Below are 23,255 nucleotides of genomic sequence, written 5' to 3' on the forward strand. Positions count from 1 at the left end.
GGCTGGGGCGGGAGGAGGACGAGGCCGTTCTGCCGCCTCAGGGTGCCGCCGTTTTGGCGGCCGGACCGGCTGCCTTCCCCCGCAGCCTGTGTGAGAGGCCTCTCAGGCCCTGCTAGGCCCTCCTGGGCTTCCTTCCCAGGCTGCGGGGTGCCCCCGGGGCTGAGTCCGGTGCCAGCTAACCGCCGCTGGGCTACCGTGGGCCTCGCTGAGGTAGTGCCTTCACCCCCGCCCTCCCAGCACCAGCCCCTGTCCCGCTCCCTCTCCCTGCCGAGGCCTCCTCACATCTCTTCTGTCTTTTCTGCAGAGGTTCTTCCAGGACACGATTATGAGTGATCAAATCCAGTTCATTGTTGAGAAGCTCAATCAGGAGCCCTTCAAGAAGAACTACAATTTAATCACGTTTGACTCCTTAGAGTCAATGCAGCTGTTGCAGCTGCTCAATGATGTTCTGGGGGAGATCGACCCAAAGGTAAGGAAGGCAACCAGAGGTGCTCAGACCTGCGTAATTGCAAACATCTTAAATGTGCTTCACACAGAAATTTGCCTTTATTTAGGTCTGGCTTTGTATAATCTTGTGGCATGTTTGGTTTACCAAAATAGCTTGTGTGAATCTTCCTGGAAATCAATGTGCCTGGCAAGAATCCTTTATGTCTTATGTGTTTTTGGCAAACCAGCAAATGTTTCTTGGGCCAGGGATACTGGATCCCTGACCCCCAGAGATGGATGACTGTATATTTTTCCTTGGGATACAGATCTTAACTTGATTCATACCAACAATCACTGTGTTCTTAACTCAGAAGTCAGGCTGTCTCTTGCACACACACACAGGGCAGGAACTGATCAAGAACTGAACCTCATGAGTTAGCTGTTGCAATAGATATTGAATTCTTCTCCTTTGTGGCTACCAAAAGTGTGGGTAAGATCAGAAGGGATCCTCTACATCTGGGGTGCAGATACGTGTACCTTGGTGTGCTTGGATACCTGACTTCCTTGGTGGAAGTAATGTGTTTGTCTGCATAGGTGAGGTCCTATGAGCAGAGAAAATCTATACCTAGAGTAAATTTACCTGAATACACACGTTGGAGAAAAATTCATTAGAAGAGAATTGAAGTTTGGTTGTAAAAATGATGTTCTGTATGGAGCATCTCACTTCATTGACATATTGTGTGATAAGTGGGTAAAGTCAATTCTTCATAGAATGGTCTGGGTTGGAAGGGACCTTAGAGGTTATCTAGTCCAGCCCCCTGCAGTGAGACGTTCCACTAGATCAGGTTGCTCAAAGCCCCGTCCAACCTGGCCACTTCTTTTAGTGTTGCTAACTAATTAATGTGACTTGTACAAATAGAGGATTCTTGATTTATATTTTTTACTCTTTAGCATGCTGTTGACATTAGAGAGGAGCTGCCAGAACAAACAGCTAAAAGAATGTTGAGTCTTCTTGGTATCCTTAAATACAAACCTCCAGGAAGTATATCAGACTTGTAAGTATCTTTTTGTCTACAAATCACCATAAAACATGTTTTACAGCTTATATAGTAACGACCTTTAATTCAGTAGTTGTGTGTGTTTTTGACCTTGACTGTCCCAGTGGGTGTGTGTAACGCCTTGAAGACAGCTCCTGCCTTGTCCCTATAGGGTATGGTGTGGGGGATGCCAGCAGAAGGCTCCTGCAGGTGTAGGCTGCCCCTCGGGCCCCGTTGCTGCAGCTGCTATTGCTGAGTCAGCCAGGAGAGGGTGCCGCACGACTGGCAGGGTCAGTGCCTTCGCCAGCCCTTTCAGCTGGCTGCCCGAGGCTGGATTGCACCCTCCTGCGCCAGGTTATAACCTAGAAAACACGCACTCTTCCCACATTGCCTTTATTCCCGAAGAATATCGCAGAAAAGGAAGAGTCGTTGTTGCCGGCTTTAGCCCTCTGATGTGTTACGGGGTTTTTATCTGTCTCAAGGTAACGGAATCCAGATCATAAATAGCAAACTGTCATCATGAGTGATTTCTCTTTTAACAGCATTAAGAAAATCATTAGGCAAGTGGAGAGGGAATGTCAAAATATTGCAAATTGTTTGTTCCAAGCCAGTGTTCTTTAGTGTGAGATTTATTGGTTTTTTTTTTTATTATTTTTGTATAGGAGTGCATTTCGCCAAGGGTTAGTTACTGGAAGCAAACCTGTAATTCACCCTGTCTTACATTGGCTTCTTCAGAGGACCAATGAACTCAAGAAAAGAGCTTACCTGGCACGTTTCTTAGTAAAACTGGAAGTGCCAGTGGAGTTCCTGCAGGATGATACTGTGGCTGACATCAACAAACAGGTACCATTTTTCATGAATGCCAACATTTAATGTTAATTAATTAAAGTACCAATAGGAGGCAGGAGAAATGAATCAGGAAGTTACTGTTGAGATATGTGTTCAAGTGAGTTATGTTAAGAGCATGTTGGAATCAAGGGTGAGCAAAGATTTGTAATAAGAAATATATGTCTTGGCCACCTTTCTTCCAATAACCCTGACATTGTATATTAATAGGTAGCAATGAATTAAAAGGTTTTAAGCCCATTAAGTACTGGATACTAAATAATGTTCAGAGCCATGTTGGCCAAGATTTTTCTTTCTTAATTTTTAAACACTTTTTTTTTTTTTTTCCTATGAACTACGACATGGATCTTTTTAACTTTATAAATTACCACTTCAAACTAGTCCAGAAAATGTTATGACCAAAAGCCAATGTCTCCTAATTGTCAATTGATCGTATAATATTTAGTGCCTAATATTTGCATTAGCCTTATCCGACTTCTGCTTCAACCATTTATTTTTTTGTGAATAAGTACAAAATTTCTTTTTTCTGGGCTGACATTCCTACTCATTATGTTCCCACTTCTTTTGTGAGCATTAAATGTTGATTTTCAGATAGTCAAGAGTGGGTGGGTTTGAAATGTAAAGCTTAAAGTGAACCAAAGTTATGTTTTTAGATCTGTATTATCTGAGGTACATATTTATCTAATTTTTATCCAGTTTTCTGTGCCTTTTGTTATGTATAGTGACTTGCAAAATCACAGTGGTTTTGAATGTTTGTAACAGGTAACTCTATTAACTGTGCACCAGCAAAGCTGTATAGTCTGACTGAAGCTTGACTAAGCCTTTTATTTTTTTGTTACCACTAACGATACTGGATTTATAACTTGAAATAACTAAGCAGAAGTAGCAAAGAGAGAAAGGATTGAAGATTGTGTGTTTTTTTCAGTATGCCACAATCTTAATATGTATAAATATCAAACTCCATTATTTCCATTACGTAAGATGTGTTCCTTTTTGGGATTACAGTAACATAACCGTCTTATTAAACTAATGCCCTGCTGATTAATTAAAAACAGAAGCTGGGGTAATAGAGCGCCTTAATATAATTCAACATTACCATGCAAATATTTAGGTACTAATGAATTAAAGAATTTATCCTGAAGTATTTAGATAAACAGGCTTGCAATAGTGTATTTTAAGAGAAACATTTCCAGCATGAGAGTCTGGAAATCTTAGAACATGGTCAAGTTTTATGGGTGTATAGAATCGAGCTCAAATGTACTTTTGTAAATTATTTAAACAAGAGAGGTGCTTGCCACCTTCCCAACTGTGTTGTGATTTGTACCTCAGATTGACTCAGGATATAATTTTAAAAGTAAGCAACTTCAGGCATAAATCTAGTTGTCCAGTCTTCAGTGAGTTGCCCTCAGGTGCCAGGAATCTTTCTTTCCACTGTAGGAACAGGGGTGTTCTTTGGTCATTTGTGTGTGTCACTTATTTTGAGTGCACATGGGGTAGGTGCCGCTTTTATTTGGTGCAAGTGAGAAGCCTTCCCTTCATTGTGGTCTGGCAAACTGTGCTATGCCCTTGTTTGAATCTTACATTAGTCTTGAAATTTTATGTTCCCATAAGGAAAAGACTTAGTAAACTCCCTTTTTGAAAGAGGGAGAGAATCCACAAAAGGGAAAGCTGTTGGACACCAGCAATTGCGAATACAGTTGCTCAGAAGCTACCTGCTATTTCGTTATTTATTAAAGTACCTCTATAATGTGTAAGTACTATAATGCAGGCCAGTTGCATTTTTACTCCTACTTTTTTTGTAACTCTTCATTGTCCAGCGCGTGCATGCCTTATCATACCTTTATTTGCCATTTAATCAAGTTCTTTCTCTATTATTTTATCTTCTTCTCAGTAGCCATTTTATTGCTATTTGTTTGAATTCATTCCAGCTTCTCAGTGCCTGCCTGATATTGAAACAACCAGAAATGAACAGAGCATTCTAGATGCTGGTTCCCCAGGGTTTTGTAGAATGGAATTGCTGCTTCACTGATCAGGGATATGATGCCTTTGTTTGAATTGGCCTTTGCCATTGCCATTTTGTGTTCAACTTTCATCTCAATTGCTCTTTCCAGGAAGTAAAAGATTACTTGATATTATCTTTTTAGATTTTTCCATCTTATTGAATGGCTGTTTCTGTGGAGATTATCTTTCCTTATATCTCAGCTTGCATTTCTCCAAGTTGAATCTAAATTTATTTCCTATCCATATTTCTAAACTCTTTCTGTCCCCTGTTATTTCTCTGCCCACACAGACTTTCACACTGCCTCTCAGTTTAAGATTACTGGTGGGCAATGTACTAGTGTAGAAGTAGCACACTGTCTACTTCGTTCTAACCACCGAACTACATATATCAATCTCTATATTATACTGAGGGCATGATTATGCAATGCGTCAAAACTATTTTTCACATAAGTCAGGTATGCTCTTGGACTGCTTCACTGGATTGAAGCTCAGTGCTCTATAAATTCAAGCCCCATTGCTTCGAACAAGCATGTTTTTAGATCAAGCTCTTCCTTTTTGGGATGATAAATTTACATATGTGATATATACAGATTTATAGTAAGAGAGAATAATTTGTTTGTATAGCATTGTCCCTTTCAGATAACATCCTATCTTCCTGTTTTGAAAATACACTATGTGTTACAAGGGAAGAGATGAAAATACTGAAGAAATTGTGAAACTTCTGAATGTACCTTCAAATGGAAGACAATTCACTGCGATTTTTTTAAATTTTTGCTTCATAAATTGATAGGTTTTTGTGATGAAAAAGTCTCTAATTCTTATCACCATATTTCTATATTTACTCTCTTAGTAGTAAAGCAACATGTTGATCTGAAAATCCTTAGACACAGTGCTTATCATGTGTGTTTTTATTTCATTTTATAGTATGAAGAACTGATGGAAGCATTTAAAAACCTACATAAGGAGTGCGAGCAACTCAAAACATCTGGTTTATCTACTGCAGAAATAAGAAGGGTAAAAAAATCTGACAAAATTGCACAACTTTTGTTTAGATTTTTTTTTAATGTCAGTTCTATTTTTGTTGTTTTTTTGGACTCATTGCAGTGTTTAAGTTGTAGAGGTCAGAGCTGGTAGGCACTACAGCTGCCTTTTTGAAACTGTTCTCTGTTGGTAAACAGATTCGAAAGTTCTCGCTCGTGCTTAGAACTGAGCTTTCTGAAGCAGACTGGGAAACAAGGCTGCCAAGATTCTGTTCAGCATGATTTTCAAGTATCAGGATGCCCATTCCTGTGAATGCAAACTGATACAAAGCCTTTCCCTTTACAGATATAGGGCAATAATTTTAGAGGGTGATGAATGAATTAAGAGCTTAAGTCAACAAAAATGATGATCCCGTGTGGCTAAGGTGTTAAGTAAAGTTATTTGCCCTGTTTCAGCAAAATGTTTAAGCACGGGTACCACTTTCTAGTAAGACATATGGCCAAGGTAAGCAAATGTTGAGATGAGGCCTAAGTTTGGAGAATTTATTTCCCTTTCGCGCGTAACAGTCAACCTCTGAAATCCTACTGTTATAGGATTAAAGAATAATAATAATCGGATACATATTTTAGCACTAGGAAGCGTTTCTTTTAACATAATTTTAATACAAAAAGCAGCAGCAAACATCAGTTGTGTGCAACTTCATGCAAAAATGTCTGCCCAGAAGTGGGTAATGATGGTAACATTAAGCACATACGTTTGACTGCATCAGATGTTGAATTCGTGCTGATTTTTGCTTGGTTGTTTCTGTTGGTTTGTTTTTATTTTAGAGAATCCCACCTGCTTTTATTGTAAATGTTCACGCAAATACTCAAGGATGCAGATGAAGGAATGTTAACATAAAGAGAGTGGGAACTGGAGGGGAAGTGAGAGAGAAGAGAGAGATTGGAATCCTGGATGTTCTGATCATAGATCAGTAAAATTATAACTGCTTCAGTGTATTGAGAGAAGAATTCTGATTTTCATATTAATTTGAACAGAATTTAGGCCAATCCATATTATTTTGTAAATAAATGAACATCTCTGTTTTTACTGCCTTTTAGGACATCAGTGCGATGGAAGAGGAGAAAGATCAACTTGTCAAAAGAGTAGAGCGTCTTAAGAAGAGGGTAATAAGAGAAGTAACACTGTTACATTTCAGTGTCATAATCCTTGGCTTGCAACTCTGATTTTGGAATGCAAACAAGGATTAAGATAAATATACTGTATGTCTAGGAAGGAATCAAATAACTAGCTGACCCACAGGGAATCTCCCTAGGCGTTAGTCCAGAGCTTTTAAGAATCTTGAGTCCAGTACTTTGCTGTCATTTCTGAGTAGTAACATGTATGGAAAGGAAGTGCTAAGTAGGCTTGTGAGACATATGATCTCTTTAATGTATTTCTCAACTATCTGACAGTAACATGCACTATTTATCCACTTGCTGTAGGTGGAGACAGTACAAAATCATCAACAAATGCTTGAAATAGCAAGACAGCTTCGCTTAGAAAAAGAGAGAGAAGAATCTTTGGCTCAACAGAAACAAGAACAAAAAAATCAGGTACTGACATAAAAGCATACCTATTAAATAGTTGTTGACCTTTGGGAATCATGCATTTTAAGAAGTACATCAGGAACAACAGTACAGAGTTTCTCCCAACATCAGAAAATTAAATCCCATTTAAAATAGAAATATTTATGTACATTTTAAGGGAAGAGGCTTGACACTGCAAGTTTTGAACACCTCATTCCAGGTACTTGGCTGCCGCAGCTGTCACTGACATCATCATTTAGCAGTCCCAGGACATGTTCCATGACTTACTGTTGTAGCACCCAAAGAGAATTCTTTATATTTATGGTAATGAGCAAATGTTTCCTTAGTTTGATTTGTATCTCTGTGCATCTGCACTGAGATTTCAGGGGCTGAGTAACACAGCAAGTACCTCAGCTTTTCACTGGGTGGGGGGAAATATGTATTAAGGAAGAACCTTGGGATTTTGGTCCCCGAGTTTGACAAAGATGATATCTTAGGCAGCACAGGAATCAGCTGACATCTGAATGTAAGGGCAGGTTTTATTCCTGAGCTATGTTGTCAAAACAAGGTACTTTATTAAAATCCAGTGCTATATTGTTATATCATCTCACCAAATTCTGTAATGTGAACTTCAACACTGTATTAAAAGGGCAAAAGCCCCCACCAGATTTCTAGTATTGCAGCCTGTATCTGGATGTGGAATTAATGTAAATCAGTAGGCTTTCAAGCTGTTGGGTCTTTGCTTGAACCTGAATGAGATCACAAGTAAAATGAATGTGATGTCCAGCTAATTACAGTTCTTAGCACTCATCTCTAAATCACAAAAATGCTTATCAACTGGGTGTTGTTTGGCAACAAGCTTTCCCGTGTGCTCTCAAGTTGGACAGTGGATTGCTGTGACAACTCAGCTACCTTGAAGAACTGAGTGTAAGGATATAGTTATCTGCTGCAATCCTGATTCTTGCTGTCGTCTTTGTTGTTGTTCTAATGTGCAAGCCACTCATATTTTTGGTTGAAAATTGTGCAATGAATTTCTGCCACAGATTAAATATCACTTGGGAGTATAAGGATACTTTCCTTAATTAACACCAGAGAATATAAAATAAACCCAGGCCAATTGTTTTGGCACATTCCCTTGTGAAACAGAGAATCACCAGATGCTTATAGCTACCGTTTTTTATATTTGGGATTCTTTTTGATACTTTTTTGGTGTAGTTGTTTGAATATGCATTTCAAAGGAATGAGCTTATGCGTGTCCAATTCTCTCTCAAAAGCTGTTCCATGCAGAGCAGAGACTGCAAAGAGCACAGCTCCAGCTGAAAGAGATGCATCATGCTGTAGTGGATTCAAAACCTGAAAGTAAGTAGTAATCTGTAAAGGCTGGGGGTTTACGTGTCTCTGTTAGAAATGAAATCAATACTGGATGGCTGTCAGTAATATGGTAGTGCCAAAAAGCATATAGGAACTTAAAATAATCTAAAGAAAGAAATAGCTTGTGTTCTAAAGGCACATGGTGGAGGTCCTAAACCTGAATGTGCCTTGCCACAAGAAGCCAGGGAGACAATCACAAGGGAAGATGGTATCAGTCATATTTTTGAGGTCCACTTTTTAAAAAATCTTAAAACAGTTAAATACTGAATACTAGCCACGATACTCTGGAAGAAGAGAACAGCTGGAACTACAAAGGGTTGGAAAAAGCAGAAAGCTCTTAGAAAGAGAAACTTCTGATTTAGTAAGGTTTTGTCTTTTGTGTTTGTAATTGGGCATTGGTGAAGTACTGCTTCTTAAAAATTTTCTCAATGAATGTATAAATACATTGGATACCATGTTTTCTTCACTGTAGACTTGTTTTTCTAGTTACCTTCTATAAAATACCTGTTTGAAAAGTTTTAAGGCCTTTTACTTATTGTAGTGCAATTTTGTGTTGTGGTTTTGCATGGTACCAAAAATAAGCTACTTCCTAATCAAGCTTTTTTTAATAAATCATGGATTTTTTATATATATATATGCACACACACTTATATATAAGTATATATAGTATACACGATTGAGTTGTGTGTTGCTGTATTACATTAATAATAGCAAGATTGCTTCTCCTCGTTTGCAGTGGTATTGCAGTCTGCAAATAACCTCAGCAAAATAAATTATACTATTTGTGGAGTATGTTAGTAGTCTATGATCATTTAGAAAAATAGCAGGTGGGAAGGAATTGTAGTTACTAGGTAAATGCATAACTCACTGTCTCCAAAGGCTACAATCTGATAACCTCTAGGATTCTGATAATTTAATCACTTTGAAGGAAATATAACAAGGATTAACCTGGCAGTTTGACAACGAAACTGAGAGTCAGTTTAGGGTTTGGTGTTTCATATTTATGTGATCTTTCGCAAATCGCTTAACCCTCTCCAGTTTGTCTCTTGTAACTGGTTATTAATAACACGTCACAGGACTGACAGAGGTTTTATGTGCTGCTTGTAGAGGCACTGGGGTTGATTTATAGGGAGAAGCTTTACTGTATGTAAAGTAGTTTGGAGGTGTAAGACTCGGAATGGTCTTTTTCACAGGGCTTTTTCAGCTGCATTCTAAGTTGCTGTTGTAAAAAAAAAAGAAAATGGCATAGAATGGTATAAATTACTTCCAAAATGGTAGAATCTGACTATTTTTAAATAAAAATTTAGTAAAGTAAGTCATTGTCCTACTCTTTCAATTGCATTTAACATTCCAGTTGCATCACATAACTGCTTTGGCAGCTGTTTTGAGTTAGAGATTTTTTTTCAGTCACCAGCATGTTGTGTTGTTATTACTTCATAATTTTAATTCTTTTACGATGCTCATCAGCCACTGAACCACAAACAGAACTAAAAGAGTATCTGAACTATCTTCTTTACTCAAAGGGACCTGCAGTGGATTTTATAACTGTTCCATTTTTGCAGTAGCTATCAGAGAGTTTATACAGCAAAGCTGTGTCAACATTTCTATTTCAGTTCCTGGGATTTTTTAAGGCCAATGGAAACTTGATGGGTTCAGTTCACAGAAGCAAAGGTAACATAATAAAAAGCCAGTGAATGTAATTTAATTATTGAGATGAAAATAAAGATAAAGTTAACATATTTAATTTCCTTATCTTGAGTCCTGTTTGCAGGGGAAAAGAAAAAGTGTTTAGATGTTCTGAAGAAAAACTGGGAGTCATTACTTAAGAAAATTTGTGCTGAAATTTTGCCCAAAGAAAGACTTCAGAACTTCGCTTTGTAATTGCTTCCCCCCATAGTAGTTACGAAGACACTGCCTGTAGTAGCAATTACGGAAGGCCAACTGTGTTTTTTAAATAATTGAAATTAGGTGACCACAGTGCACTGAATAGGATTCCATTTATTTTAAAAGCTATCTTGGTCTACACTTAGTACAATTTATTTTATTTAAAAAATTCCCTTTGGCTGCAGTTTGGTGCCTCAGCTGCCGACTCATATCAGTATAGCTCATATGCTGACAATTCAATGGCTGGTTGGTAGGTGTGGATTTTCACTGTAAGTGAGATACTTTCCTTTCAAATAATTGTCTTCCATTTTTAATACTTCGGGTGTTTTTACTTCCAAAGCAAGATAAAATTATAAAAGTTGTTGTTAATGATAGAAGCTTTTTTTGTTTGTCTCAAGGATGCATGCTGCTTTGATTACTTCATCTTACAAATAATTTAGGATTAAGTACTTTTAGAGAGTTCCTTTATTTTTCTTTAGAAATGCAACTAGCATGTATTCAGGAGTATCATTAACATGCATCTAGCAGCAGCCTGCTTTAGCTGTGCCAGAAAATTACAGCTTATGGTTAGCAGGTTTTTAACTCTTAAAAATATAATATTTAGAAGAGTTTGTTTTGTGTCTTGAGAAACATTTGATTATTATGAGATGTTTTGTAGACTAAAATTGATGATACTGGTTTCCACAGTACACTCCTTCCCCGATTATTAACTTCAGGTCTACTCAGTAGTTGTTTAACTACAGAGAGGCAGTTGCTGCTGGTAGCACCAAGTAACATGAATTTGCAGTTTCTGAGTTTTTGTTGTTGTTGTTCTGGATATGAATAGTATTTATATTAGCACTGACCACTAGTTTGAATAACCTAGCTCATGCTTTTTCAGCAAGATTGCCATCTTTTTGCTTGAAATATCTCTGCTGGAACAAACACAAATTGTTAATGCCAAGAAGCAAACTGAATTACTGAAATTGTTGATCTCTGTCCATTTTACAGAATGTTATTGTTCACTTCATTGGCAGAAATACAAAGAAGTGGATGATGACTAGCTTGAAAACATTGATTAAAAGAATGTGTTAGGATGATGGTTGTTGATAAACAGTGAAATGTGTACTATATATACTTCATTAAGTTAATATGTGGTAATAGATTTAGAGCACTGAGAACATAAAAGGTACTGGTCAAAGAGGAATTGCTTTGTCTATTTTATGTCATTCTGAACACTTGATGAAAAATATAAATTTAGGATGCTATTATTTAAATATTCCATTTGAATGGAAACATTAACATTCTTCTTTTCCACAGAACTCTCTTCCCCTAAAATTCTGAGTTTAAATGTTCTCCACCTACACCATAGACCACATTACAATTAAAGTTATAGATGTATTTGGTAAAGGAGAATGGCTTAGATGGGACTTCATTTCCATCTTTAAATGACTTTATTATAAAGTCACCATCAATAGATGCAAGGTCTGGGTAAAGCACTTCTAAGCTAAATTGATATCTTTGAGAGTACAAGTCTAGTTGGTAGAATTAACAGTACTGCTATGGTTGACTTTTTTAAGACCGTTGACCCTTAACTTGCACCCTATTTTGAAGAGCAAACAAGGCAGCAAAAGCTCAGCATGACCTACCTTAAAAGGATCGAAAGGAGTTTAGTGAAAGTTTTAGAAAGGAAATTAATGAGGGAATCATCACTGAGTGGATGTATTTCTGATCAGGATATACAGAAATCAATGTCTGGTTCTTTTTTATTAAGTATTTACATCAGATACCTGAAAGAAAATAGCAAATGATCACTGGTAAAATTGTCAGGTGAAATAGAAATTGGGGAAATGACTGAATAATGAGGAGAGCAGACTGTTGATTCAATGTGACCTTAATCACTTAAGAAGCTGAGCCCGTGCCAACAGTATGTCTTTTAAGGAACAGCCAAATGCCATGTATTCCTCTAGGAATAATGTAAATGCAATGTAGTTATAGCATGTGGGATTCTTTCCTAAGAAGTGACTCCGAAAAGGACTTGTGGGTGTAAAAATGGAGCTCCCAGCATCAAAGATTTGATGCTATCCATGCATTTATTTGTGGAAGAAAATGGAATAGGAGAGTTGTATTATCTCTCTGTTTAGCTCTTTGTCCATCACTGCAACACTGTGCCCATTGACCAGAATGCAAGAAGAATGTTCAAAGGTCAGAGAGATTTCAAAGAGCATCAAATAATTATAAATATGGAAAGCATAGGCATAAGTTACAATGGCAGATTCAGGAAGCTTTTTAGTTTTTCAAGGAGATATCAAAAGGATGAGTTGATCATAATCTGTCAGTGCTTGCGTGTCCCAGGGCTCTGTTTAATACAGTGAAATTGGAAGTGTTATCACTGGAATCTGTGGATAGAAGTATTTCAGTACTGTCTTATTGAGGATGATTGCAGAAAGGGAAGTGAAGGCTTTGATGTGAATGCCATGTGGAAGTCTGTTCGAGACCTGCCTTTGTTGTGGCCTTCCTATGTGATATTAAATGAAGTGTTGGCAGATCAGTCTATAAAATGAGTGTTCCTCTTTTTTTTGGTTTTTTTTTTTTTTTTTGTCTATTGTATTTTTTTAAAAAATCAGTTATTGTTGCAAATGGTTTTGGTATAGGATGCACAACTGGTAGTCTGTAGAGGGAAAAGAAGTAGGAACCTGGGCACAAGGTGAATCAAGTTTTAGATCCACCAGCAGAATTCTGGAGGGAAACTTGCCTCTCTCCTACATGACTGAACAAGCACTAAGAAACTCTTCCTTCCATCCCTTTCTTTGTAATAATAATAATAATAATAATAATAATAATAAAACTTTTGAATGGAAAACATGAGGAGTTGCTGTTAATAGCCTTCCACATGTAAATATGTGGTTGGCAGAACCTTGCTAAAATAACCTTTGGACACAGAGCCAGACTTTCTGTGCAGCTTACGTATGTAGATTTTGTAACCATAAGTCAATGTTAAAACATTAAAAGCAGAATTTATATGTGTAATGGAAAGATTTAAAGTATGCTTGCTTTTCTCTAGCCTGGGAATTTGAAAAAATAATGCTTTTCACTGGAAACAAATTAAAACGAGCTGCTCTACGTTTTGTTTTTTAAGGTTCTGTTAACAGCAAAAATAGTTCTTAGGTAGTTACTCCTCCATATGTTGAACTATATAGGAGGAAGAGTATATCCAAAATATTTAGGAAAGAAACTGCGTTAGTCATGAGGGGTGTTGACATCATCATGTCTTTCCCCATTGAGAAGTCAAGTTTTAACTCGCTTCATTGCTTGTTGCACCATCAAGAATAAGCATGATGCAGAACCAGTCAGTGTTTAAAAGAAGTTGGTAATATCTCTCAGGCTACCTGAGAAATAAATCTAGATAGGGATCAAGGTTATGCCCTGTGAAGTCAGTAGGTCCCCACTCTTATGAAAGCAATTGTTTAGGCGTGGTTATTTCCTGAATTTTGTGTCATATCTACAATAAATTATTTAGGCATGTACATTTTACAATAAAACTGGAGTAGTACAAGAAATATAGGCTATATATGAAGATTTTTTTGCTACTGAGGGGAAAACAAGAAATCAGTTTGATGGAACAAAAATATTAATATTTAATATCAGAATAATTTAATTGGTATCATTTTGATTTCCACACCAAAGACCTTGGTTATAAATATCAGATTGGGAGTTGTGTTCCTAGTCAGTTCTGAGGTGATAATTCAGCTCACGGTCTACGTGGGAAGCTTTGCTGCATTTGCAGAGGTGGTAAATTTCTAGTGAGACATTAAAATGTGGTCCCTCCTGCCCAGCTCTGTTGTGGGCTGAGGAAGACTGGAATTGAGTTATTCTGGAAGAAAGAAGTGGGAAATCTCTCTCAGTAAGTTCAAGCATGTTTCTGAGGGTATAGCTGTAGTGCCAGGAACGTAATGGCTATTACACATAGAGTAACTCCTCTTACCATTCTGAAGCCAGTATTGGTGCTGTTTGTTTTGCACGAGATAAATGACCTTTCCACGAAAGCGAAAAGATCGTGTGGAGGTGTTGCTTTTCATAAACACAGAAATAAACAAACTAAACTGCTGGAAATGAGGCATTCCCACTCACAGAATCACAGAACCCCAGGTTGGAAGGGACCTCAGGGATCATCTAGTCCAACCTTTCTTGGAAGAGCAGAGTCTAAACAAGATGGCCCAGCACCCTGTCCACACGACTCTTGAAGGTGTCCAACGTGGCTGAGTCAACCACTTCCCTGGGGAGATTATTCCAATGGTGACTGTCCTCACTGTGAAAAATTTTCCTCTTGTGTCCAGTCGGAATCTCCCCAAGAGCAACTTGTGTTTGTGTTAACTTGACTTTGTTAGCGACACTGCTTTCCCTAGGGACTGTTTTCTTTCTTCTAGTTCTTGAGGCTTTCTCAAGAACTAATGGCTTATTTCCTCTCTGGCAGCTAAACCAAGTAGCTTTCCTTTCAGTCTGAGCTGAGAGCAGAGCGTGAGGAGGATCTGTCATATGGTGTTTCTAGAGGTAATTGAATAATGGGGGGGCCCTTTTCCTAGGCCTGTATTTCACTTTGTTCTGACGTTCTCCTTTTGTCAGTCAGTGATACGGTCAGCAGTCTTTTTAGCCTGAGAACCAAAACCTCTGCTTTTGCCTACATCCTTTCCAATCTCTGTTCCAGCAACATCAGCTGTACTGTGGTATCTCTGTACTCAAGATTTTCTCTGCTTGTGCAGTGTAAGAAAGAGACAGAGACTGTGAATTTCTTGTTTTTTCTTGGCATTTCATGGCAATTCCATATTATCCCAAATATGGAGAGACACCCCCCCTAAAAAAAAAACCAAACAAAACTCTAGCAAGTAGTTTTAAAAAGTACCTAGAATACTTACCTTTTAGTCATCTAGATCATGAAAAATATTCCGAAATACCTATTCCCACTTTCATCTGATATACAACTTCCAAATCTTACTGTAATCCTTGGCTCAGGTGATCAGAGGAGTAATTGCACTAAACTGCGTGTTGTCAGCGGAAGACTGTGTAATGTAATTTGAATAGATGCTTTATTTTATTCTGGTGCATTTTTCTAGCTGTGTATTGTTCTTATCTGTATGTACCTTTGTCTATTTATAAGTTATCTGTTAAAGAGGCTAAATTACTCTTCCTAGCAAGAGCCAAGTCATCATAAGCATGGTAACATGCAGCATGCATCAGACTTGTGTAGAGCAAAGCTTATAAATGGGGTTGCTTTTCTCAACAGAATTTTTGACATTACTCAGGAATTCCTTCTTGCTTTTTCTATTTTATTATTATTTTCAGCATTCTCAGTCTATATACTGTCTGGAGAGTAAATGCTTGTTCTTACAAGAAAAAAGTGTCTGCTATTTACAGAGAGGCATTTTATATGTATTCCAGCAATGTAAAAGACCCTTAAAGTAGGCATACATTAAATTCTGCTCATTTTAAGGCTTTTTTTTTTAGATGCCAGATTAAAGTTTTATGTTAAGGGAGAATTTCTGAGGATATAACAAATCTATGCATGTACTAGGCCAAATGATGATCTTTGTACAGATAAAGGATTCACGCAGAGATAATTTCTCTCTGTTGATGAAGTAATTCACACAAAACAAATGACTTAAGCAATCTGTGAGTAGGACCAACTTCAGGATGCTTCACTGCTCCAGCCAGGGATGTTCCAAGGGATACAAGTTTCGAACAATCTCTGAGCAAGTCAGCATAGCTGTGATATACTTTGCCGCCCCTCATCATGCATGCGTGTAAGCAACCAAAGTCTAGCTCTTAACTTTTAAAATTTCAGAAGAATGTAATTCACAACACAAAAAAAGTAACATAGAATCCAATCTCTTGATGTGTGTAAGACACGCACAGGGTTTATGGCTTTCTATATCAATGCTGCATGTTGAATTTTGCATCTGATTCAGCTAGAACTTCATGTTAGAAGGGTTTTACTTGTTTATTGATTAAAAGAATCTGTCAAGGAATTAATAGTTATACGTTAGAGAGACAGATGGATAATAATACCTGTTATGTTGTTTAACATCCAGATGAAAAATCTAAATCAAGTAACTACCTGTTTCTTTTAGTGTTGAAAAGAAGACTCAAATGTTTTGCTGCTGTTACTGTAATCTGCTGCTAAATACTTTAATGTGTTGTTACAATCAATTATTCGCTACATTACTTTTATAGACACATACTGATTTAATTTGTTCTTAAGGCTTAATGAAGAAACTAGAAGAGGAGATAAATTTCAATTCGTACCTGGTTAGTGAAAAAATACCTAGAGAGCTTGAAAGTAAGAAGAATTCAGCATATTTCTTGCAAAAGGTGGTTGCAGAGCCAGCTATGAGTCAATCTGATCTCAATGTACTTGAAAGCAAGGTAAGTTGACCAAGGTCACACTTAATTTGTGTTTCACAGCAGTCTAAGGTTCTTGTGCCCTGTAGGTTTCTTATCGCTATTTTATATCCCTGAGAAAATGTTTCAGTCCCAGAAGAACATCCTTTCAGTTGTAAAATAAAAGATCTGTTAATCACTAAATGCAAACTCTCAGATAGTTTTTTTTTCTTAAAAAATAAATGCAAAACAAACAAAAACAACCAAACAAACCCCAAACCAAACCCCATCCTTAAATGCTATTTAGAAAATTGTGTTAGCAAGTTACAGTGGTATGAGCAGAGACATTAATTTAGCACTAAAGATTTGATTTTTCTTCTCTTCAGTTTTCACTTGTTCTAAACTGTCACGGACATCAAGGTGGTTTGTCCCAACATATAGAGAGTGTTTACGGAGTGGTGAACAACATTCTCTACATCTTCAGCAATGTTATGTCTTAATCAATGTACAATGGCTGAGAACTCCTTAGTGTTTGGAATAGGTCTGTATAATTTGTTTTGGCTGGTAAGACCAAAGGAAATTTGAGGATCAAATAAGGATTTACCTTTCCAGATTTTTTCAGAAGTTAAAAGCCAATGGTGTTAGGATGAGCAAAAATGCCTATTTGTAGTATATATCCAAAATGTGCAGAGGGATTTGTTGGCACAGAAGTACATTTGTATATTTCACTCAGTTAAGTTTTCATATTTGCATAATCCTAAATGAAAGAGTAAATATGTAATATTATCTTCTAGAAGAATTTAGAGGAATGCTAATTATTAATATTTCTGTTGATGATGATGAAAACTTACAACATTAGCTAGGGTAGGAAGACCAGTCCTACGTACTAGTAGGTACAACTCTTCAGTCTAAATGTCTTCTCCTCTTATCAGTTGGTTTTTAATGTTCCCAGGATCTCCAGCTCAGGCTTTGCTGTGAAATATAGATAATGAGGAAGCACAGTATTTGTAATAGATCAGAGAGTGATTTACTGATGGGCGTGAGGGCTGCCATCCACCATTCTTCTTGTGTCTTGAAGCAGAGGGAGGTTCGGCAACTACATCAACATCATAGTAGCCTGTGCTTTCACACATAGACCATGCCAAAGTAATGTAATAAAGAAATACCTACAGGTTCTTTAAATCAGACAAGAATCAGCAGTCAAGTGTCATCAAGAATACATTCTATTTTAAGGTTAAGACTAGTTTTTGTAAAAGTAAATCAGTGACAGCCCAATGCCATTTTGGATCCCGATCGTTATACTTTTAAGGACGACAGCATTATTAAACGTAGATTAGGTTTGAAATATTAAACTAGTTCTGTGATTCAACCTCTGCTTTCCTAATTTATTTCTTCTAATCAAAGCAATATTTGTGGTTGCAGTTATTTCTTTCAGGCATAATTGAAGCCCTGTTTTGCACCTTTCTTTTCTAAGAGTATTGCTGGGGTTTTGGCAATATTTTTAAAAGCTTGAAGTTTTTTTTCTTCATGAGGTAACCTTCTAATTTGTTACATTTTAGGAGTGTGTTCTTAATAGATAATAAAAACATGTCATATACTTGGCTGTTATCACAGTATGGTCTTAGACAGTTTGGTTTTTTTTTTAAGTCAGCCTTCTATTATCTCAGTGTCTTAAAAAGGAGCTGAATTGCAGTAAGTGTGCTACTATCATGCATTTTATAATATATAAAACAGGAATTTATTCACAGAAGGGATTTCTTATGCTGTCTTCAGATTCAAGCCTGTTCTATTTTTGTATAGGAATAGATTTTACAGGAGACTTTTTTTTCAGGTGTTGGAGTATTTTTAATCCTATGGAGCACTTTATTTGAACTACTTAACTTTCAAAGTACATGGATATTGCTCATAGAAATGTTCGAGTAATGCCCAGTACTGTGCCTGTGTTAAGTTTTGACTTCGTTGGATTTCGGCGCATAGTTATACTGCTTGCTTATCAGCGCTCGTCTAGTTAGCAGAGAATTAAAGGAAGGTTGCTAGGGCTGTGGTTTCCATGGCTGATGAGAGTCCCAGTGTAGCATTAAGCCAGGACTGGAAAAGCTGCAGTCAGCACACTGGTGTAGCTGTTTGAGTTTCCAGATGCAGTAGGCGGTAAAGCTTCAGCTAGAATGAAGATCAACAATTTGTGACTATGGACAAAAAAGTGCGTTTTGTGCCAGTAGAAAGAAGGTACCTTAGAGCTGGAATATGACGGTCGGTGACTCTTCAAAGTATTGATGAAATTTTGTATCACTTAGTCTTTATTTTCTCCCCTTTAAACTTCTGACAAATGGTTGAGTGAAAAGGAATTTTAGTTGATAAAATTACATTTTTCATGTAGTATGTGACAACATCAGTGTCTTTTGTGTCGGTACCAATTCATATGCATTTTCTCTCCACGTACACCAGTTTACTTCCTTTTCAGGGCCAATGTCATGTTTCTGCCTTATCATAAAGGCACAGAACTGGAAATCTAAAACCATAGCCTCTTCCTGGCCAATATTTAATGACTCACTGAGTTTTTTGGGTTTGTTTCTCTGTTTTAAAAATGGAATTAGCTGAATTGTAGATCTCATTTGCAAAGCATTTAATTTTGTGGAGAACACAAAGAAATAAAGCTCTATTTCTTTAGTTTTCTACTCTGTCTTGCAGATAAATGAAGTAAATGCAGAAATGAATCAGCTAATTGAGAAAAGAATGATGAAGTATGAGCCAATTGATAGTAAATTTTCCATGTATCGCCAACAGGTAAGAAGGAACAAAACATTTTTTTAAAGCAGTAGAGCAATTTCAGTCACTGATTATTTTACATACTGATTTTTTTTCTTTAATTTATTTAGCATAAATCAGTAGAAATACATAATAATGGAGGACAAAACAAAATAAACAGCTGTTGAACATATGTATGTTTAGGGCTGAGTCAAACAATTCCTTTCAGTCACATTAGTGAGTTTGTACTAACTGCTGTCCTTAAGCTGTTAGGTGTTGCCCTTCGGCTGTATCACAGTAATTCTGGAAGGATCATTTTGGAGGAGCTATTTTGGTAAAGCTCCAGCTGTGGACAGATTCTTAAAAGGCAGCATGTGGGCTGACTGCTGCAGTCAGACCTGCATCACAGAATCACAGAATGGATGCAAGGGTTACTTTCAGTTATATCCGTTGCTGCTTTTCCCGTTACATCTATTAAGAAGGTGTTCTTTGATTTTTTTCATCCCTCGGCTATAAAATAGTCTTTCTATAAAATAGGCTGTCTGGTCTAGCCTTAGCAAATTTGCAAGTTATAAAAAGGATTTATGAACCCTGAGATTTTCAGAGCTTATGCAGAAATGTAAGTGATTTCTTTTCCAGGCAACCTGTACTGCTGCTAATTTTATTGAAGTTTTCATGATGATGCTTATGGTGACAGTTTAAAAAAATTAAAAGGCTTAAGTAAAATATATCAGTGGGAAGAAAAAAATGTTGATAAAATGTATGCTGCAGTTCAAGCCCATATGCAATATGAAGCACACCATTTTATTCTGTAAGAGATGCTCTTTTTCCTGAAAGAAGAGCCTGCTACATAATGTGCTGGTACCAAAGACCAACTGGCTTGTGATACAGTTATGTTCAGTGGAGGAGCCACTCCAGGAATTCAGGTTGCTGCTGTGCATTGAAAGCATGTGGTGGTCTTTGCTTTGTTCTGCCAGGGACTGGCTTCTGTTTCACAACATAATCATATATATTGTACCACAGTTTGTCACTGCAGATATCTTATGAAGCAAAGAGCTGAGATACTACCCCAGCAGAATTCTGTTAGATGTATTTTTAGAAATAAAGCTGGTCCTTTTAACCTAGTCAGCGTGTATTTTGCTTCGTTTTTTCTGAAGTTCTCCCTTTCATATGAAGAAACCAGCCATGCATCTAAATTAATGTGTTGTGTTATTTTCAAATAGTATACTTTGGCAAGATTAAAATGCCTTTTTTTCCCCCTGAACTAATGTATACTTACGTTCCCAAATCTGTTAGCTCTGGTCAAATGTTAGGTACTCTTAAATATTCTGCCTTATATAAAATATTATTTTTTAAATGCTTTATCTTCTAGACTGAAAGAAAAAAAGATAATAATCTGTAATCTACACTATTTCTGTTCTGTAATGCTTTATTCATCATCTTCTAGCTATTTGCCAAGACTTAGTGGCTCAGTTCTGCTGTTAGTATAACATATTTCTGTAGGTTGGAGTAGGATGGAGTTATAAAAAATCTGTATTATGACATTTGTGAAATCTTGGATAACTTTCTAGTTAAGCCGTGCTGGGGTATATTACATATGCACAAAGGGACTCAGTAGAAGAAATGGAACAGCTAAAATGCCTACCTTTTTCTTCAATGAAAATGAAAATAGAGGTGAAGAAATGTAAATGTAAAATATATCAACATGAAGCAGAGAGAAAAGGGTACGCTTGAAATCTTGGCCATTCTGAAGAAAGTTGGGAGTCTGCAGTCAGCTTCAATGAAGTTGTGGTTTAGCCTGCTGTCTATAATGTGTAATCAATGCTTTCTTCTTTGCAAAGAGGCATATTCACATTTCCTAATGAAAATCAGTTTCTGGCAGTTAAAATGTGGTTTCCATGGTGCAATGCCTGAAACTTAATGGATTACATTTTACTTATGATTGAACAAGGCAATTTTTACTTTACTTGTCTATATGTATTTTTAATGATCGTGCAGGCATCTATAATTTCGCGGAAAAAGGAAGCCAAGGCAGAAGAACTTCAGGCTGCTAAGGAAGAGATGGCCAGCACTGAAAGGCAGATGCTGCAGAAGACCAGTCAGGCCCATGAGTTAGAAGGCTCTGATGTTCTGAAAGGGGATGAGGTATGCAATATAACAGTGGATGTAAGGAAGAGGAAATTTGTAAGAGATGGATCCATTTTTGTTAACTCACAATTTCCTTTTAACTTTACATTGCAATAACTGCTTCTGCAGTATCTTATCAATTTTTTTGCATGTTGTCAAACTACATGGCCTCAGCATCGCAACAGATGGGATTCTAGTTTTTTTTAATGCACATTTTTTTTGTCATCAAATCCAAAAATTAACGTATTTGAAGACTTTTTTTTTAATGCACAGTGCTGTCTGGTTCTTTCGAATGTTTTTCAGTATTTGTATTGCAGCAGTGCTTGAGCTTGATTTGTATCCATTTTCAAATTATTAATTTCAATTATTCACATTGTACCTGATAGATTGAAAGGTATGTGAGGTCTTAATGTTGGGCTGTCTTAACGTTCCAGACTCTGAGTCAAAATTTAATGTCAATATCATCACAATGGTATGATGGTAAATAGCTAAGTATAAAAGTCAGTGAGACTAATGAAGGGATTAGGAGTTCAGGTGATAAGTCATGTAGATTAATTTTATTATTTGATGTATAACAAAAATATGCATTACTATCCGTTCTGTATATGTGATCATAAAACGTAATACCAGCAATTATTGGAAATGCAGTTAGTCCTGTTCTATTTATTACCCAAAAAAGTTTTTACTTTAAAAAAATTTTCCCAGACTGTCCTGAAGTTTATCTGCAATATAGACTTTGACTAGCACAATCAGCGTAGCTCAGGCAAAGTTATATTAGAAGCTCTACTTATCAAAGCAGCTTTTTCTTCTTCAAAAGTTTGCGAAGAATAAGGCTGCTGCAGCTGGGTAGTGGGTTGTCAGCAAAATGAATTTACTTTTCTTAAGGCAGTAATTTTTCTCAGCTTGGAATAAGCCTGCTAAGTGTACTTCCAGGCAGATTCACTAAAGCAAAGCATATTTTAGCTGCATCGTTCTCTTCTTTTCATTCCCTCATGTATTGTCTTCATTTGCACTGCCACCATTTATCAAGAGTAATGCTCTTTGCTTTCTTTTTCTATGTGTGTTTCTGTGCTTTTTTACCTACTACTCAATACGGGGAACTCCCATTTTAGAAGGAAATCCCTTCCTGATCCCATAGGACAGGCCTGCTCCACAAAAATCAGTTTTGTTTTAGGAGTGAATCAAGTATGGAAACGTGTATGTGTACACTCGTGCGTAAAGGCTGCCTGTGTAATATGGAATCCGTGCATATTTCACTTGTGCTTTGTTGCATTCCCCCCCTTCTGTAAATGAAGATGAAAACTACAGGTGGAAGCAAATGCACAGAGACTTTGAAGAATTGAGATGTTGATCTCTCTTACCATGACATACTGTACACTTTCTATAGGTGTTCCATATGTAGCAATAAGACCACTGCATTAGATTTCTCTCCACTACAAGGTTTTCAACCCCAGTGGGCATGTTGCTAAAGTCTTTGACAACTTCTTAAGTAAAAATAAAAACAGAAAGCAGACAATCTGTGTTTCATGACATGTGATGGGAAAGAAGTGTTTAATTAATCAAGAAAAATGCATTTCCAAGACAGCAACATATGTTTTACATTATTTGTAAATGCACTGTAAGGTAGGAAATAATCCATGCTGTGCCTATTCCTGAGCGGGACAACATACTCTGATCCATAGAAATTCAAGGGGAGCAGGGTAGGAGGGAAACACGGTTACAGAACCTCGTAAGAGGCTTAATAATGAAAAATACATGTTAATTGTCTTACACAAGGAAGAGGCTCAAGACAGAAAAAAGACCTGTTTTGAACATAACATGCATTCTTTTTGTTAAAATGTTCTGCTTTGACTTTTAAAATCTTTTCAAGTCTTAATTTTGAGGAATGAAGAACAAATGACTGAGTACTTTGGGC

General features: G+C 36.9%; 1 protein-coding gene across 3 annotated transcripts in view; it reads left to right on the forward strand.

Moving 5' to 3' along the window:
- Positions 1 to 23,255, forward strand: part of IFT81 (intraflagellar transport 81) — a 43,560-nt gene that overhangs the window by 180 nt on the left and 20,125 nt on the right. Inside the window, exons 1-11 of one of the 3 annotated variants that reach the window (XM_064466180.1) lie at positions 4 to 210; positions 305 to 469; positions 1,378 to 1,481; positions 2,126 to 2,306; positions 5,235 to 5,324; positions 6,392 to 6,457; positions 6,776 to 6,886; positions 8,134 to 8,218; positions 16,350 to 16,513; positions 19,157 to 19,252; positions 21,212 to 21,358. In XM_064466180.1, coding sequence (XP_064322250.1) covers positions 326 to 469; positions 1,378 to 1,481; positions 2,126 to 2,306; positions 5,235 to 5,324; positions 6,392 to 6,457; positions 6,776 to 6,886; positions 8,134 to 8,218; positions 16,350 to 16,513; positions 19,157 to 19,252; positions 21,212 to 21,358 — 1,188 coding nt within the window. In that variant the 5' untranslated portion in view covers positions 4 to 210; positions 305 to 325. Of the gene's footprint in view, positions 1 to 3; positions 211 to 304; positions 470 to 1,377; positions 1,482 to 2,125; positions 2,307 to 5,234; positions 5,325 to 6,391; positions 6,458 to 6,775; positions 6,887 to 8,133; positions 8,219 to 9,843; positions 9,902 to 16,349; positions 16,514 to 19,156; positions 19,253 to 21,211; positions 21,359 to 23,255 lie in introns of those variants that run through there. The other 2 variants (XM_064466179.1, XM_064466181.1) reach the window with 2 other exon arrangements.

The sequence above is a fragment of the Phalacrocorax carbo genome, chromosome 15, assembly GCF_963921805.1.
Source record: "Phalacrocorax carbo chromosome 15, bPhaCar2.1, whole genome shotgun sequence".
Classification (NCBI taxonomy): Eukaryota; Metazoa; Chordata; class Aves; order Suliformes; family Phalacrocoracidae; genus Phalacrocorax; species Phalacrocorax carbo.